Raw genomic sequence first — 16,467 nt, 5'->3', positions numbered from 1 at the left:
GTGGGCTGTGAGCACAGGTCCCGTCATGGAGTCTGTTTTTACCAGAACCCTGTGAAAGTATGTAGCTGGAGGTCACTTTGTAGGGCTCTGTTCCTCCACTCACTCCTGCTGCTGGTTTAACGCCCTTCTACGGCCCTGTCCAGCTCTCCTCAAGCAACATCTTCTTGTATCTCATCCTTATTCTTGAGACTGTGCAGAGGGACACGGGAAAACTTACGGATGCGCAATGCTGCAGGAGCTGCTTACCTGTCCAACCTGAACAGTCTGCAGGTACTGACTCACCCTACCAGCAGTGACATGGACACCAGCGACAGTTTTTGTTGTCTTGTTGTCGCTTCTCCAGTTCGACTGTTATCAGTTGGATTTGAACCAAAGCAGGTGAAACGGATTCACCATAGTTTCTGATTTTGTGTTCCCTTTGTTTATTTGAACAGCGTATTAATTTATCACAATTATGTCAGAAAATAACATTTACACTAAGTAAATTAAATGAGAAGAATTTGTAAAAAATGCATGAAAAGCATTACATTACAAACACGTCAGATTTCTTTTAGCAGTGTCTGATGGGTTTTAGTGGGGCCCATTATTTTTAAAGTCCTTCTGTAAGTGCTGTACTGTAAGATTTTACTTCTCTGCAGAAGTCACTCACCTTAAACTCTCTTACACCATTTTTTAAATGCTATGCAGCACTTTCACTTCTTATATTAACCCTTAAGCTTTTGTTCAGTTTGTTGCAGTAAATGAAAGGCCTGCTGTGTCCATGCCGGGCCTCCTCCTCCTCTTCTCTTCCTCCCTCTGAGAATGGGGAGCAGGAATGTGTGATGGGCCGGGTGCATGCAGGCCGGTGATAGGGCCTGCCTGTGCTGCTCTGTCTTTGGCTCAAAAAGTTCAAGTCATTATTCTCCTCCTGCTGCTATTCAGCCGAGGTCCCGTTAGCTCATTGTTATTCTTCCCCAGTGAGAGAGTGAGACAGAGAGAGGCTGATACAGAATGGGAGGCTGACTCTGGTTTCCAACGGCAGGGAGCTGGGTGTACTGGTGTTGGCGGTGGGTTTCTGGACGGTTTTTGCGTGCGTGAAGGCATGTCTGTAATCGGCTCAGTAATGAGGAAAGGTACTGAATGGCACTGAATATCGGACCCTGATTCCTGGGAGTAAAGGGAGGCAGAGAGGGGAGAGTGGGAAACTGTGTGTGTGTGTGAGAGAGAGAGAGAGAGAGAGAGAGAGAGGGAGGCAACAAGAGAGAGGGGCATGTGAAAAGGGGTGGAGGGGAGCTGAGATTTAGTGCTCTGCTGGATGAAACAACCCCCCACTAACTAACGGAGAGGGAAAGTAGCCTAATAGGAAGAAAAGAGGGGGTGTAAAACTGTTCATTAAACACTCAAAGACGCGGAGGAAGCCTTTATCGTTTCCAACAATGAGCCCAGAAAAGGTATGTAACTTTTTAATTTAAGTAGCTGAATTATTTGTTACTGTTACACAGATGAAGCTGAGAGATCAACAGGTAGCTGTTACTGTTACTGGTACTGGCAACAAAGTGCTTTTGTTAAACTTTGGGAGGGGGGGGGAAACTCCACTGTGCAACCGATTTGTTCATATTTGTAGTTTAAACACAGTTTGTATAAATTTCTCTTTGCAGTTATGGGAATCTGCCTGTGCTTTACTGATTCAAAAGGCTCCTGCCTTTGATGTGGCTGTTGAAATGAGAGGAGATGGTGTGGAAGAAAAAGGTTAATGTGGCACTGGAGTATGGAGTGCCGCTTAAGCTGCGGCATTAACTGCTGTTAAGAGAAATCTCGGGGCATAAATGCATGACCGTCTTCCAGCGTTTCACCCTAAAAACAAACAAAACTGAGTTCATTCCTGAAGTTTTGGTGATGACATGAGGTTTGTAACTATAAAATGTTATAAAATACCAATCAAAACTTCTTAATGCTCAATTTTGTCCTAAACCCACCAAATTTTAAAATAAGTTGTTTTTTTCCTTTTATTAATGACTTCAGAGGAACTGATGGTGATTGACTACACCGCTTTATTTATTTATTTGCTGCTTTAAGTGTTTGCGTCCAAAGGAATTTAAAGAGGCTAAACCACATGAATGCACCTTCTGTATCAGTTCCCCAACCACCTGCAGACTTTTCCTGTTGCATCCTGAGACAAACAGCACTTTATTTGTTGGAACTAAAACTCACCATGCTACAACATGCACATGAAATGCTTCTGAAGAAGAATGTGCAAACTAAATTAGAAAAGGCAAAAGAAAGCAAGTTCCCATCTCTCTGTCTTTCTCCTGCACAACAACACACTATCACCACCACCCCCCAACTAGCCTGTGAAATTACAGACTACACCCGGGTGGCCCTAATGAGCAAGAGCCTGGATATGTTTTCTTTGTGTCATACACTATTAGTTGATCTGGGTCAACGTTTTCTCTGTAATCACATCGTGAAAACAAAGAGGGGCTGCATAGGAAAAAAGAAGTGGAGTGAGTCTTTTGCCACCAAATCCAGACTGGAAATCTTTTGAGCCCCCTGAGAAATCCCCCCTCCGTTAGTGCTCCTCTCTGCCAAGGAAACACTGTTGTCGCGTGTTTGTTCAGAGCTCTGACACCTGTGACTCAGACTGGAGGAGCCCATTGTTCTTATCTGAACTGCTGTAACTGGTCCTGAGTGCAAATCTAGGAGAAATATTTGGGCTGTAATGCTGTGAAGCGATAATGTAGAAACTGGCAGCTGGAGCACAGGCGGGACCCATGTGGAAATAACACCGCTTCCCTCAGACGAAACCCAAGATGATCCTCCACGCTTGTTGCCGTGGTACAGTGGCCTTAAAAGTCTGCTTGCTCACTTAAATCACACACTTTTAGTCCAAATAGCACCAAACGCTTAAATACAAGACTTCCCTTTACTGTGAAGTTTTGGGATTTTATGCTTCATGTTCTGGAGCTTCTCCAAATCTCGTATAATAACACTTATTGGCTTCAGTGAGTTCACCATTTAATTCGATGGGTATCGGCTTATATCAGCTTTTTAGAATACAATCAGCCTATCTGGAAATAAGTTGACCTTTACTGATGTCAGTGGCTGAAGTTTATCTTTTGTGTCACATCAATTTTGCACTGGCCAGCTGCTCTAATTTAGTGTGATGAAGCACTTAAAGACTTAAAAAGTTACTGCTGTATTCTTTGTCTGTTAAATGTAGGTACAGGCCAAACATCGGTACAGGTCCATCTCTGAGTGGTTTGCCTATAAAGTCGGGCTGCTCAGTTATGAAAAAGCCTGAATATTCTAGTAAACATGGAGAACACAATGTGGATGTGTTGTTGTTCATTTTCAAGCCTTTTTAAAAGTAAAAGTTCTTTAATTCTTTTTATGTCTTTTAACTGAAAAATCAGAATGAAGAATGTGAGCTTAACTAAACATGACACAGGAATTCAAGATTTTATGGAGGCATTAAAATCTGTGTAAGGAAAACGAGCTGACCTGGATTTGCACTTCAGGCCTGAACTTTTATGGTCTTTAACCTGCCAGACTTTAACTGCAAAGACGGTCTGAACAGCAGGAGTGCAGCGTCCTGCACCCTCACAGGCTGCTCATCCACCAAAAACCAGGCACTGTGTTTCCAGTAGTGTGAATGCATCTGAAGCTAACCACTGATTTCTATGTGAAAATAAGCTAGTGTGGAGTCTTTAAATTAACATTTTTCTCTAATTATCAGCCCCCAAACCCAAATATCTTCAGCTTAGTATCAATTAGGACAAAGAAAAGAAGTAAATACTGGTTTGGCATAATCAGACAAAAGTCTTTAACGTCTCCCCTTTGCAGGTAAAGGTAAAAGCTCCTGGTTTTGTTTGCGATTGTGATGAAATATAAGTGTATTTATCTTTATCTGCTTTTTTTTTTTTTTTAGGATATCGGGATCTTGTGTGAAGCTTAGAGGCGTGAGCAGCGGGTCAAAATCACACCACGATCACACACGGCGAAAGCGGACACACAAGAGAAGAAAAAGATGTCTCGAACCGAAGAGGTCAACAAGATGACTGAAAATGTCTACAAGGTAAAAATCCCATGTCTGTCCGGCTCATCCTAATAGTGACTCCACACACACTGTGTGATAATCAGAAATGTGGAAGCACTTTATGAATTTACATGCACTGTTGCCAACAGGGGATTCTGGACCATTTCAACCCCAGTCTGAAGAACTTTGTGACCATGGGGAAACACTATGAGAAAGCTCTGACAGGTTGGTGAGGACACAGTGACTCAGGTCCTGCTGAACTTTGATTTATCCTCGCAGCTCCATATGTAATCATTTTTTCACTTCCTCAGGAGTGACCATAGCTGCCAAAGGATACTTCGATGCTCTTGTGAAACTCGGAGAGCTGGCGAGCGACAGCCAAGGCTCCAAGGAGCTCGGTGAGTGGGCGTAGAGTGGCAGAGAGGCAAGGGTTTGAATTGAATTGGCTTTAGAGCTAATAGAATTCATAGAGTTAATGTGGCAGCTGGTGAGAAGTGGGAAATAGTCTGTGAGTCGACCACATGTGCTGGTCAGAGAGGAGATGAAGACAAGAGGGGATGAGGAAATGTAAAGAGAGAGAAAGGCAGAGAACAGAGGGACGGGGAGAGAGTAGAGCCATTGTTGGGAGATTAACAACACCACATGATCTCATTGTAATGCTGAAAGCAGCGGGGGAGGCAGGCAGGAGTGTCGGAGGGCGAGATGCCAGCCACCACATACTACAGCACTGTGTGACCGACGGAAGCACTCACAGCTGACCGCCACTGTGAATCAGAAGCAGCGACTTTCAGCACATTTCTCTGCTTTGTTGGGGTTGTTGTGCATATTTATACATGTTTATACTGTGAGGGGCTATTATAAGCGCATGGATACTGCTGCAGAGGGTAAAGGTGACACAAATAAATCCAGCAAAGTGTTTTTCTGTTTAAGTAACATGTTGCCTTCACTGCTGTGCTGCTCCTCACAGGAGACACCCTGTTTCAGATGGCCGAGGTCCACAGACAGATTCAGGTGCAGCTGGAAGATGTGGTAAGAGGCCATCAGCATGCTCAAATAATGATGCCTTGATAGGCAAGTGTTTCATTTATAACAAGCTTTTAAAAATTGTGTGTTTGAAGTGAATCAAACATAAATAAGGGTCCAGAAAGTGAAAAAACAGCTTGTCTAAAATCTCATTCTTGGCAGGCTTTGCTTTAATAAATCTGCTGCCAGGTTTGTCCGTATGAACAGAATCATATCTGAGAAAGATCCTCTGAGAATCAGCTGATTTTTTAATGTAAAATAACTTTATTATACTTAATGAAGAGAGCCATATGTGATCCAGCCCCTGGTGTGTGCAGTAAGCTTATAAACAGATAAAGCTACTATTAAGCTTTAGTTCAGCTAATTGGTGCAGCCCTCCACAACAGTCAAATTTCCTCATGTGGCCCCTGGGGAAAATTAATTGCCCACCCCTGGTCCAAGGTATCACGTGAACAACGGTTTTGTTTCTCCATGTCAAAGGTGTGAGCTATTGGAAAATATTAAACCATGACTATATTACTAAATATGTACACAGACAAAAAAAAGACGAGCCTGGTATTAAAATGTAGGTAAATAAAAGTGTTTTTTGACCAGTCACCTCACTCATATTTTATATGACCCATGAAACCTTTCTATAGTAAAAGATCTAAAAAAAAATTATTTTTAAAAAAAAAAAAACAGATGAAAACATCCAGGGCATGAGTGCTTGTTGCTGTACACAGGGGTGTCAAACATAAGGTCCGGGGAACAAAGTCAGCCCGGCAAAGACTCCAACGGCTTTGGACAGCTTTGAAAGATCAGAAGGATCAGACACAGATTTTAGACTTTTAATTGTATTTTGTTACAGCTTTTCGTACTGATAAAGACCTCCCTCATGGCCATTCATGCTACCCAGAAGAAAATAAGTAGTAAATAAACATTTAAATAACAGAAAAGTCAGCAGTTTTAAAAAAAAGTGCACATTTTCTAATTACACATTTTTTTTATTCTGCACATTTTGCTCTTAAAGAGTCATGCTGACCTTTTTTTGTTACTACAGCAGCATTTCTTTATCATATAGAAATGAATCTTAGACTCTCTGTTGAAATCGTACTTCTTTTTCTTAGCTTAATATATTTCAGGGATTAAGTGTGTAATCAAACTTCTTTTACACTGACAGAAAGGGGAGTTGCACTGGTCCGGCCCACAATATTAAAGGAGTTTGGGATACCTGCTCTACAGGAAACTAGGATAAGTTAGATATAAAAGATATAAAAACTCAATGTCTAAAACCAAGATTTTGGCTTTTGTCATGGGTGTTGGTGGTTTTTAAAAAGTGTCCCTTTCATGAACATATGGAGTTATAAGGGATGAAAAATGCAGGTAAAAATAACATGAATAAAAAAATACTTTGAGGGTCTGTAAATTAATGATGAAGATTAAACTTGTTCTCTGGCTTTATTAACTATATTAAAGTTGCTCTCTGATTCAGAGGGTATCAGTCGCGAGCTCTCCACTGCAGGGAAATGTGACACGCATTCTGATATATCAGTGAACTTGAAATGTTTGACAAGACTCATTTACTTATGTCACTAACAGTTAAAGCTGTTTCACTCCGAGCTGCTCGCCCAGTTGGAGCAGAAGCTGGAGCTGGACATCAAATACCTCACGGTAAGTCCACACACCGACTACAGTATACAGTATATTACTATTAAAAGTGACTAACTTAGGTAATTAACTAAAGTGCATTTATTCTACTTTTAAGATATGTGGGATTTTATTCTTTATTTGATTGACATAGAAAGTAAAGAAAGAAAACGTTACATGTTGCAACAAAGATGCCAGAAATCTTGATAAAATAAAGTAAAATGAATGAATGGGTTTTGTTAAATCTCTACTTAAATATAAAATGCAATTTTGATCAAATCCTTGACTTTCCTCTCAGGCCACCCTCAAAAAGTATCAGAGCGAGCGACGGTCTAAAACCGAGTCAATCGAGCGCTGTCAGTCCCAGCTGAAGAAACTCCGCAGGAAGAGCCAAGGCAGCCGTCACCCCAACAAATACGGTGACAGAGAGATGCAGGTAACAGAGGTTTAACATCTCATCATCTTCAGTAATGTTAAAAAAAGAGCACGAAAAACACTTTGGCCTCTTTCATTTCAGAAATCCTTCTTCTAAACATCTCAGTCAGCATTACAGCAGATTAAAAAGGAGAGCTGTGTGTGCATTTGTGTGACAACTAGGCCAGCGTGAATAAGATTAAAGAACAATCTGGTTCAGCTGATTTGTCAGAAAAACAAGCAGGAAGGAAAGAAAATATCAGTGATATAAGAGGGTCAGCAGATTTGGAGAATTACGAAAATGAAAGACCAAAAATACATAAGAAGGAAAGGTCACTGAGCCAAGGAGGCTGTTTTATCACTTGCATTTTGTTATCACTGGGCAACAGACAGGATGTGATGTAAGGTACTCCTTCGGGCTCTTTGTTATTCCCATCTTTACACAGTGTATTAAAGGTCACATTATCTTTGAGCGCCGTGTGAGCAACGATAAATGCAGGTGTGCGCGTGCATTAACGAATGTTCAGCTTTGCAGGTTTGAAATTTTGGGCTTTTCCTTCAGTTCGTGGAGCTGATGAGCCGTCGCCAAGGCGAGCTGGACACGCTGGTGGCCTCAGGTTACAAGTCCGCTCTCACCGAGGAGAGGAGACGCTACTGCTTCCTGGTGGACAGACAGTGCTGTGTCACCAAACTGCTCATTAACTACCACTCCAAGGTGATAAGCTCGCACGTGTTAAGTTTGTGAATGTTTCCTTTCATCGAATCCAGTGAAAACTAACAATTTACTCCTGACAGCCGTGTGTGTGTTTGATCAGTGTGATAGAGCTTCTTTCTCGCTGCTATACATCTTAAGTCAGCAGATAATTTCTGTCATTGAAATAAACAACAAATCATGCTGCAAATATTCACCAGATCCAAGAACATGTACTGGTGCTCAGTCTTGTTAACTGAGCATGCGTGTTGTTCCAGAAATGATTTAATGATGAAACTGTATATCTCGTTTCTGAAGAAGCTGAAAGGCAAGAGTTGATAAAGAGATTAGTTTGCAGTAAAAATAAATGCAGTAAGATTAGTGTTATAAATGTCTTATCCTTTGTTTTTCTACTGTTGAATGTAATCCAGGTGAGAGAGCTTTTATCCCAGAAACTGTCATCTTGGCAGCAGTCGTGCTCTCAGCCAACAAAGCTCCCGGAGCGTGCTCTGAACCTGCTGCGCCACACTGCGCCTCAAAGCCCAGGGGCTGCTGGGATAGCTGAGGTCCTTCGTCACACCAAGCTTGGCACCGCTCAGCCCGAGCAGGTCAGATCATGTTTTAGTACAAGTGTGTGTTAAATCCAAAGTCACGCCCAACAACCCAGTTTATGCAGACCTTACTGTGGCTAAAAATCATCCTCTGCCCTTATAATATTAGACATGTAAGGTTTTGTTGTGAGGATCTTCTTTGTTAGCTCATTACACTGAGGTCTGTAAGTTTCTGGACAATAGGAAAAAGCCTTTTACAACTTTAGCTAAGTCATTAACACTCTCAAGGAGATGGGCCCATCATTGTCAGCAATCGAGCCTTCACAAATGGAAGTCCAGAGGGTTTATAACACGCTGCAAACCACTGGTTACACTGTTAAACTGTGTCACTGGTGTTTGTGATGATGTGACTACTGATGATGGGATGATGGACTCATTCTGCTTCTGAACATCCAGAAGGTTTTTAGAGTTGCCTCAGACATCATCAAACAGCAGCGGTATCAGCTACAGAGAAACTGTTATCAGCACCTCTGCGTATGTAGAGGCTTCTGTCCTCATCCTTTTTTTCTCTGAACATTACAAAGAGCAGATTTAACTCTTCCTTTTGGACCCAGAAGAATCCAGTTTTTCACTTGTAATGGAAAAAGTTTCTCTGTGAATCTGTGGGGGTCTGCACGACAATCATGTGATCATTCCTCTCAACTTAACTCAAGGGATTTTGGTGCTAACATTTTTTAAGCTAACTTTGAAAAAGACAAATTAAAAGAAGTCACTGTGAGGGATTGAAACATCCTGCATGGTGCCGCATCGGGTTTTGTTTGTCATCACTTACAAACTAAGTTGAAGAGCTTAGGGTATTTGGCAGCTCACAGTTTAATAAGTCATTCAGGACATCAGAATTTTAACAATGGCCCGTATTGTCTGGTAGTTACTGTGATCTTTTCTTGATTTTCAGAGGCTCTCTGTTCAAGAAGTCCCTCCTCTGTTAAATGGAGACTCTAGTCGCTCCCAGCAACAGCGCTCGCTCCCCTCCTCCACCCAGAGTGACACCTGTCCTCCTAAGGGCTCTACCCAGACATTCCTCTCTGCTCCCTCCACCGGAGGAGCTGCTGGAGGTTCATTGCAGGGAGCATCTCCTCAGCACAGCAGCACACCTGTCAGTGCTTCAGCCAGCCCGCTCCCTGACAGCAGCACCAGTGGCAGCGCCAGCCCGGCTCCATCTACTCCCACCACCACATCCAGTAGCTCAGCCCAGCAGACCTCGCTTCTCCTCGCCGCAAACACATCTAACCTGTCCCCGAGCCTCATCCCCTCCACCGTGATGTCGCTCAGCCAGATCTCCCCGGCCAGCAGCTCCTCGCACGGCATGACCCTCCCCATCCCCCACAGTGCACCTCACAGCCCTCCTCTGCCCCACAGCGCTCCACTCTCTAGGGCCATGACTCCAGTGCAGCTGCTGCACCAGCAGGTGGAACCAGGAGGGAGCAGCACTTTATCTACGTCACATAATCCGTGGCTGCTGAAGACCTCAGAGATGAGCGCCACTGCAACACTTCCACTGCCGAGGAGACCTGTCAGTGAAATGAGGCTGGGAGGCTTTCAGGGTGAGATATGATCTGGCTCACCTGCTGTTTTTTTGGATGTCTTCTTCCCCGACACTTACTCCTCATTTCTTATTTTATTCCTCCACCTAGGCTCGAGTCTTCCCAGGATGATGCCTTTATCTGGACCTACACGTGTGGAAGCCATGTTTTCTCACACACCTGGAACATCAGATGGCAGTGGAGGAACCACAGTGGGAGGAGCATGCTTACTGCACTTCCTGCCTGGTGACAATATCACTCTGCTCATCTCTGAGCCCAGAGATGGGTGGCACTACGGTCAAAATGAACGAACGGGACGGTATGGTTTATCCATATTTTCATCCTGATTCATATTTTGAGGGGGTCTTAAAACATTTAATGTCACTATTGTGCTCAAAATAAAAAATAAGACTGCATTAAATAAGGTCAGACAAGGATTTATAAACTGTCTCCAGCTGGTAGCTTGTGTTTCTGTAAATAAAACAAAGCAAGCACACCATGTTTACTTTGTTCATTTAGTCTCCCAATCAGAATTAGAGCTGCTAAATTTGGAAATGACCAAACCTTTCGGTGGTTGAAAAAAACTAAATGGGTTAATTAAGCAACCAATGACCACACAGGCTCTGCCAGCCCTAGTGCCCATCGTTGCATGCAAGTGCTGGCACCATTGGATTCTTTGATGTTAAAAATGTATATTTAGCATTTAAAACAAAGAATCAATTTCATGTAGAACGAGAAATATAATGAACAGAGTTGTACGGTAGCAATAAAATCAAAGAGGAAAGTGTTATAGGTTAGCTGGCTTGACAAAACCTAATTTACCAGATGTAGATAACAGGTGGTTATCAGTCTTTTATCTTGAGTTAGGCCTTCTGCTTCAGGCTCTGAGTGTGCTCACATTCTCACAAAATGATCCCTATGAGCGCCCCCTACTCCAGTCGGTATCAGCTGATGATGATAAAATGGTGATATAATCTATAAAAAAACGAAAAAATATAAGAGTTTAATGCAACACTGTTGCAAATAGGACAAGAAATTAATGTTGCAAAAAAATGTTAATCCTGGGATTTATTGCACAGTCGGTAAAATAAAAATTTTAATTCGAGTTAATTATTTTACTACACAGTGCGGTCTCATTGCTGTTGTTCATTTCTAACATGAGTTAACACCTTAAAATGGATACGTTTATACTAATTAAAAGTTGAAAAAGAGGTTTTTGATCTCTGACAAACTAAAGCGATTTACATGTCTCCTTTATGTAATGGTAACTTATGATATATATAAACCTTTACTTAGCCAGGAAGATCCCAATGAGATTAAAGTGCAAATAATTTAAATGGGTGTCCTTACTTTGGGTTCTGTGTTCTAGTAGGTGCAATTCTAGCAGTATAAAGGAGACTTGGCAGTAGATTAGAATAAAGTACAGCAACATTTCTGCATCACCAAATGAATGCATGCATGCTCCCATTTGCACTGCTATAACTTTACTGTAGAAATAAGTTACCATGGTGATTTCATCAGGTGAAATGAGAGCCCCTTTGAAGACACAGAAAACTCTCACTTTACGCTCAACATAGCTCACGAAAATGTTAATCTCGCTTTGTAGTTAACTTGAATAAAAAAGCAAATGAAAACAACATTGCTTTTTTTCTTATAGAATACTTATACAGTAATATTTTACACATGCCTACATTGTAAATGTGACTAAAAGGACAGTCAATAACGGAGCAAATGAACAGTCCTGTCTTCTGTGGCCTTTTCTACAACATCGCTCCCACTAACGTCGTGCTCCTTTTTCGATACTACATTAAAGAAAACTTCTCTCTGGTACCAAATTATGCCCTTACTTTACTAAGTTTTCTTCACACAGTCTCTGACATTTCTTGCGTCTTTAAATTTCAACTTTATTGATTCAACCGGTGAAATGTTTTTTCACAGGAAAGGCTGGTTTCCTTTCTCTTACACTCAGCCACATCATACCAAGATGGATCTTCTCGAGAGGTAAGTGAACAAATAACAACTGCTGAAATCTGTTGGTCTGAAGGCTAACAGCTCTGACATTAGTGATGATGCTTCCATAGTTTTTTTTGGGTGATTCACACTTGATGGAGTCATTTTCAGGCTGAATCCTTTATGACTCTCTCCACTTGATAGATTCACACAAAAACCAACATTTGCCTACTCTCATTGTGTCTCCTTTATCTTTTTTCCACTGTGTATTCCTTCCTCTCTGTCTGTGACCTTCCCTGTAGCTCGCTCTTCTTATCTAGAGCTAACAGCACCAGTACCGGGCAACTTGACAAACTAGGGTCTCCGGGTCTCCCAGCCCTCACCCCTGAGTCGGAGGAGGAACGCTCCCTTCCTCCCCAGAGGGTCAGCACCTTCCGCCCGCGCCCCTACAGCATGGCCGACAGCAACAAGGTCAGAAACACGAAACCTGTGGGAGGAGCTCAAGGGTTAGAGTGAGGGCGTCCTCACAGTTGACCCTGACTATTAAAGTAGCAGATACTTCTGCTTTCTAATAATTCAGTACAAATACCGATGCGCATCTCTACTGACTTACAGATCACCTCAGAGTTGGCCTCCCCACCTCCCTCACCGACCAGGTAACTTACAGGTGCTAATCAAAGGAAATTGAGCATTTTTACTTGTCATCGCCCATTCACTGAAAATACTACACAGTCTATAAACTACCTCTGAATAAATTCAGACTTGTGCACCTAATTCTGGTTGTTTATGTTTGGTTGGCACATCACATTTTTTTCATATTGTGTTTGTTTTTGCACTTGCATCAGTGCAAGACTGTGACGAGTCCAATCTGATGGTGGACACATAAAAAATAGTATCAGCTGCCCAAAACATAATAATAACCATAGCAGGCATGAACAAGTCAGAAGTGAACACTAAGTCCTGCAGTGTCAATGTCTCTGTAGAGCTGCTATCACAGCATGTCTAACTTAGAAAAGTATAATCCTAAATTCTTCACATGCCCATGTAATCACCAGTTTAAGTTACATATTTATCGCTTCCTTCTTTCAGGCCCAATCCATTTTCACATGTCCGACTCCGAAAGACCGTCACCAACGATCGCTCAGCTCCCATCATCGAGTGAGCTTTTTATTCCCACCGCAGCAGCAGTGTTTCTCTGTGGTTCATCAGTACATCGCACCTCAGGTTGATTCCTGGAAAGAAGCACACTGGCTAATGTTAATGTTCTACTTTTAAATGTAATATTCTGTGTGTTTCAAGTATAAAGGCTGTTATAAATATGAGTACAGCCGACTGGATTTGTAGGTTGCTGGGGGAGAAGAGACAATTGTAACATGTGAGAAACTGCTTTAGTGAAGTGTTGGCTTTAATATAAAAACTAGATGTTTAGATGTTTAGCTTCATGTTTGTCACACTGTGTCCGGCTTGTCCTGAATAACTAACATGCTTTAGTTTGAATTATGACAGATACAGTTGTTTCTTTTACTGTTTTAAATAGGGTTTTTTTTCTCCCTTTTTGGTTATTTTTGTGCATATTCAGAGATGTTTTCTGTGTTCAGCTGATTTAGGGACTGGATCCTAATAGCAGGTTGTGCACATTGACTATGATGAAGTGTTATGGGAAGAGGACAGGCTCCTTCTCTATTACAGTATTATATTTTTTAGAAAAGCTGCCAGATCTGGTGCATTTTCTTGGTGCTGGTGAAGGTGAGCATTTAAAAGTATTAAAAGTGTGTGTGTGTTTTTTGTTTTTTCATTTTATTTTAACACAGTGATTGTCTGGATGAGCTACTTGACATTAATGAAACTGGCACAATGACTTATGTTTATGTCATGTTTTAGTTTCTGAACATGAGCGATGTTGTTTGAAGGCACAAGTCTGTCAGATACATCCTGTTGTGCCACTTAACACCATTCATTCTGCTGCTGTAAAGTTACATGTTAGCAGTTGCGAGTAGATGACTTAAAAACTTGCTTTCTGCTTGAAATTTGATTATCTAGAGTTGATCCATCCACTCGCTGAGTGAAATCATCAAAATTGTCCTCTTTTTAAATACAGAGCATCGCTGACAACACAAAGAAAACTCGTAAACTTCACAGACACAAACTGTAAAAGTTGGTAGTTGAATGTTTGGATAGTGGTATCACCGAAAGAAGTGTTTTGTTTGAAAGTAGGATGTTGTGGAGGGTTCAAAGTCTTAAGAGTGAGAGATTTGCATGCTTAGTCTTTGGATTTGATGTCTTCTTGATTTCTTTTCAGTCCCAAAGCTATTCACCAGCTAGGCTGCTTAATTGTAGTTGTACGTCCATCAGTCAGACTAAGCAGAATCTTAAAGTGATGTATGGATGCTAAGACAGATGATGATTAGGTTTTTACTGAGAAACTGTATCCGTGAAAGTGATGAAGAAAGTATACAGGAAGTTGACCAACGTCTGAGCAAGTGTTCATGGTAATCTACAGACATCCAAAGTAATTTTTTTGTAGCTCTGTCCTCTTTGTTGCCTCTAACAAAGTGAAATCTGTGCAAACTGAAGCAGTTTATGTTCCTGGTTTAACTGCCTCAAGTTACTTTGATGTTTTAGCACCTTTTAGATTCATAATATCACCTGAAAAGCTTGTAGAAAAAAATATCTATCAGCATATATTGTACTCACTTTGTGTAGCGTTGCTTCATTAATAAAGATGACAGCAAAATGCTTTTAATGCATGTAAATAGTGCCAGAAATTGTGTGAATTTATGATTTCTTTGTAAAAATTTCACTTTGGTAGAACATTTGGGCTTTGTGGTAATACAGAGCAAACATCTGGAAAGTGCACAGCCGCTGGTAGAGAAATTCAGTCTTCAGCTCAGAGTGACTTACACAGAATGAGATACAATTGGTACAGAGTTTAGATACACAATGTCACTAATTCAAGTTGAATTTAACCTTTAAAAAGCAAATTATTTAGTCACAAATACATTTAAAGTAAGGCGGAGAGTTCTGAAAGAATTGCATGTGAGATTAAACTCATTAAAAAATGTGAGCGTTACAGCAATAATGTAAAATGAACAAATAACGTTATTTAAGTTTCAAACCTACACTCATTGCCACTTATGGTACACCTGTTCAGGTGCTTGTTAGTGCAAATATCTCATCAGCCAATCACATGTCAGCAACTAAGTACATTTAGGCACGCAGACATGATCAAAAGGACCTCCTGAATTTCAAACCGAACATCCGAATGGGGAAAAAAGATGATTTAAGGGACTTTGAACGTGGCATGACTGTTGGTACCACAGTGCTCTGTACATTTCACAAACTGCTAATCTGTTGGGAACCATCTGTGGGGTTTACAGATGGTCTGAAAATATCCAGTGAGCATGAGTTCTCTGCGTGAAAATGGCCAGACTCCTTTAAGCTGGTAGTCAGGCAACAATAACTCAAATAACCACTACAACTGAGGTATGTAGAAGAACATCTCTGTATCCACAAGACATCAAACCTAGAAGCTACGGCAGCAGAAGGCCACACTGGGTGCCACTCCTGTGAGGAAAATAAGGTTACAGTATGCACAGGCCCACCACAAGTTAGACAATATGGTATTTGAAGCATATTATCTGGCCATGATAGAAACTGTGAGGTTTTCTGAGGAATATTTCCAGCAACTTGTTGAAACTATGCCACAAAAGCTCTGAAAGAAAGCAAAAGGGGATCCAACCTGGCAAAAGCACAGTGTTGAAGTGGTTAGTAGTTCCCCTGCACTTTAAATCAAAGCTGAACAACGTAGGCGAGAGCTGTCCCGTCACAACTCAAACACAAGTTCAGAACACTTCTGTTAGAATTGAAATGTTGTTCGACATTAGACACATTTATTTATACACTTTATCTGCAGAAAACAATGCATCTATTCAGACACTACTGAATATAACACTACTATGAATATTTCAGAGGAACAGACTTTATCTGGACTACTAATGCTTACATGTGAAATAAAAGGTCGATGAAACAAGCTTTTGCATGATTTGTAAAACTGAGATTTCTGCAGAGAACACACAGTTATATTGTTATTTAGTATATTCAAACTTTGTACAGGTGAGAAGAAATAAGAGATATTGAAAGATATTTTACAACCTACTTCATGTTTTCACTAAAAAAAACAAAAACAATACAAAAAAAAAAAAAACAGGGGGTATCCATCCATGAGGGGTGCGAGCAGAATTAAAGCTGGTATGAAAAGAATTTTTTATACCAGCCTTAATCTGATTACAGCTTCTTATTTTTAAACTCTGAAGGATCAGAACTGTGTTGAAGCTTAGTTTCAAAACAAAAATCTTAACCCTGAGTAACTTAACTGAGAAAAAAAACTGTTTCACATGTATGTATGTTTGAGAGGTAAAGGTGTAGATCAAACTTAAAGCAACTTAAACTGTGACTGATCAACTCTGCTTCGATTTCACAGCAAAATACTTATTAATGCTGTTACTGATTACAGGCTTTGTTATTAATTAATTCAACAGAACCAATTAGACACTGTTGCTATAGTTTGCACATCATTAACCTAAATGCACTGAAATAATACAGATGAAACAAAAG

General features: G+C 41.0%; 1 protein-coding gene across 1 annotated transcript; it reads left to right on the top strand.

Moving 5' to 3' along the window:
* The first annotated feature begins 976 nt into the window (after window positions 1-976).
* LOC102203999 (brain-specific angiogenesis inhibitor 1-associated protein 2) lies at window positions 977-14,596 on the top strand. Its single transcript, XM_005732027.1, has 15 exons — window positions 977-1,430; window positions 3,908-4,054; window positions 4,165-4,240; window positions 4,327-4,413; window positions 4,983-5,044; window positions 6,617-6,688; window positions 6,963-7,100; window positions 7,641-7,793; window positions 8,201-8,377; window positions 9,276-9,924; window positions 10,015-10,222; window positions 11,842-11,904; window positions 12,156-12,324; window positions 12,469-12,509; window positions 12,943-14,596. Exons 2-15 carry the CDS (start codon window positions 4,007-4,009, stop codon window positions 13,013-13,015), a joined length of 2,016 nt encoding a protein of 671 aa, XP_005732084.1. The 5' UTR covers window positions 977-1,430; window positions 3,908-4,006; the 3' UTR covers window positions 13,016-14,596.
* The last annotated feature ends 1,871 nt before the right edge of the window (window positions 14,597-16,467 follow it).

This window comes from Pundamilia nyererei, unplaced genomic scaffold (genome assembly GCF_000239375.1).
Source record: "Pundamilia nyererei isolate P.nyererei 1_Seehausen unplaced genomic scaffold, PunNye1.0 scaffold00045, whole genome shotgun sequence".
Taxonomy (NCBI): Eukaryota; Metazoa; Chordata; class Actinopteri; order Cichliformes; family Cichlidae; genus Pundamilia; species Pundamilia nyererei.
Note: the sequence above shows the minus strand (reverse complement) of the source record. Positions and strands in the feature narration are given on the sequence as shown.

What these genes read in the sequence shown, in the direction of transcription:
- LOC102203999 (XM_005732027.1), top strand. Translation starts at nt 4,007, where the DNA reads ATGTCTCGAACCGAAGAGGTCAACAAGATGACTGAAAATGTCTACAAG. An exon ending in AGGTGCAGCTGGAAGATGTG is followed by an intron (nt 5,045 to 6,616) that starts GTAAGAGGCCAT and finishes TGTCACTAACAG; the next exon opens with TTAAAGCTGTTTCACTCCGA. An exon ending in AAGATGGATCTTCTCGAGAG is followed by an intron (nt 11,905 to 12,155) that starts GTAAGTGAACAA and finishes CCTTCCCTGTAG; the next exon opens with CTCGCTCTTCTTATCTAGAG.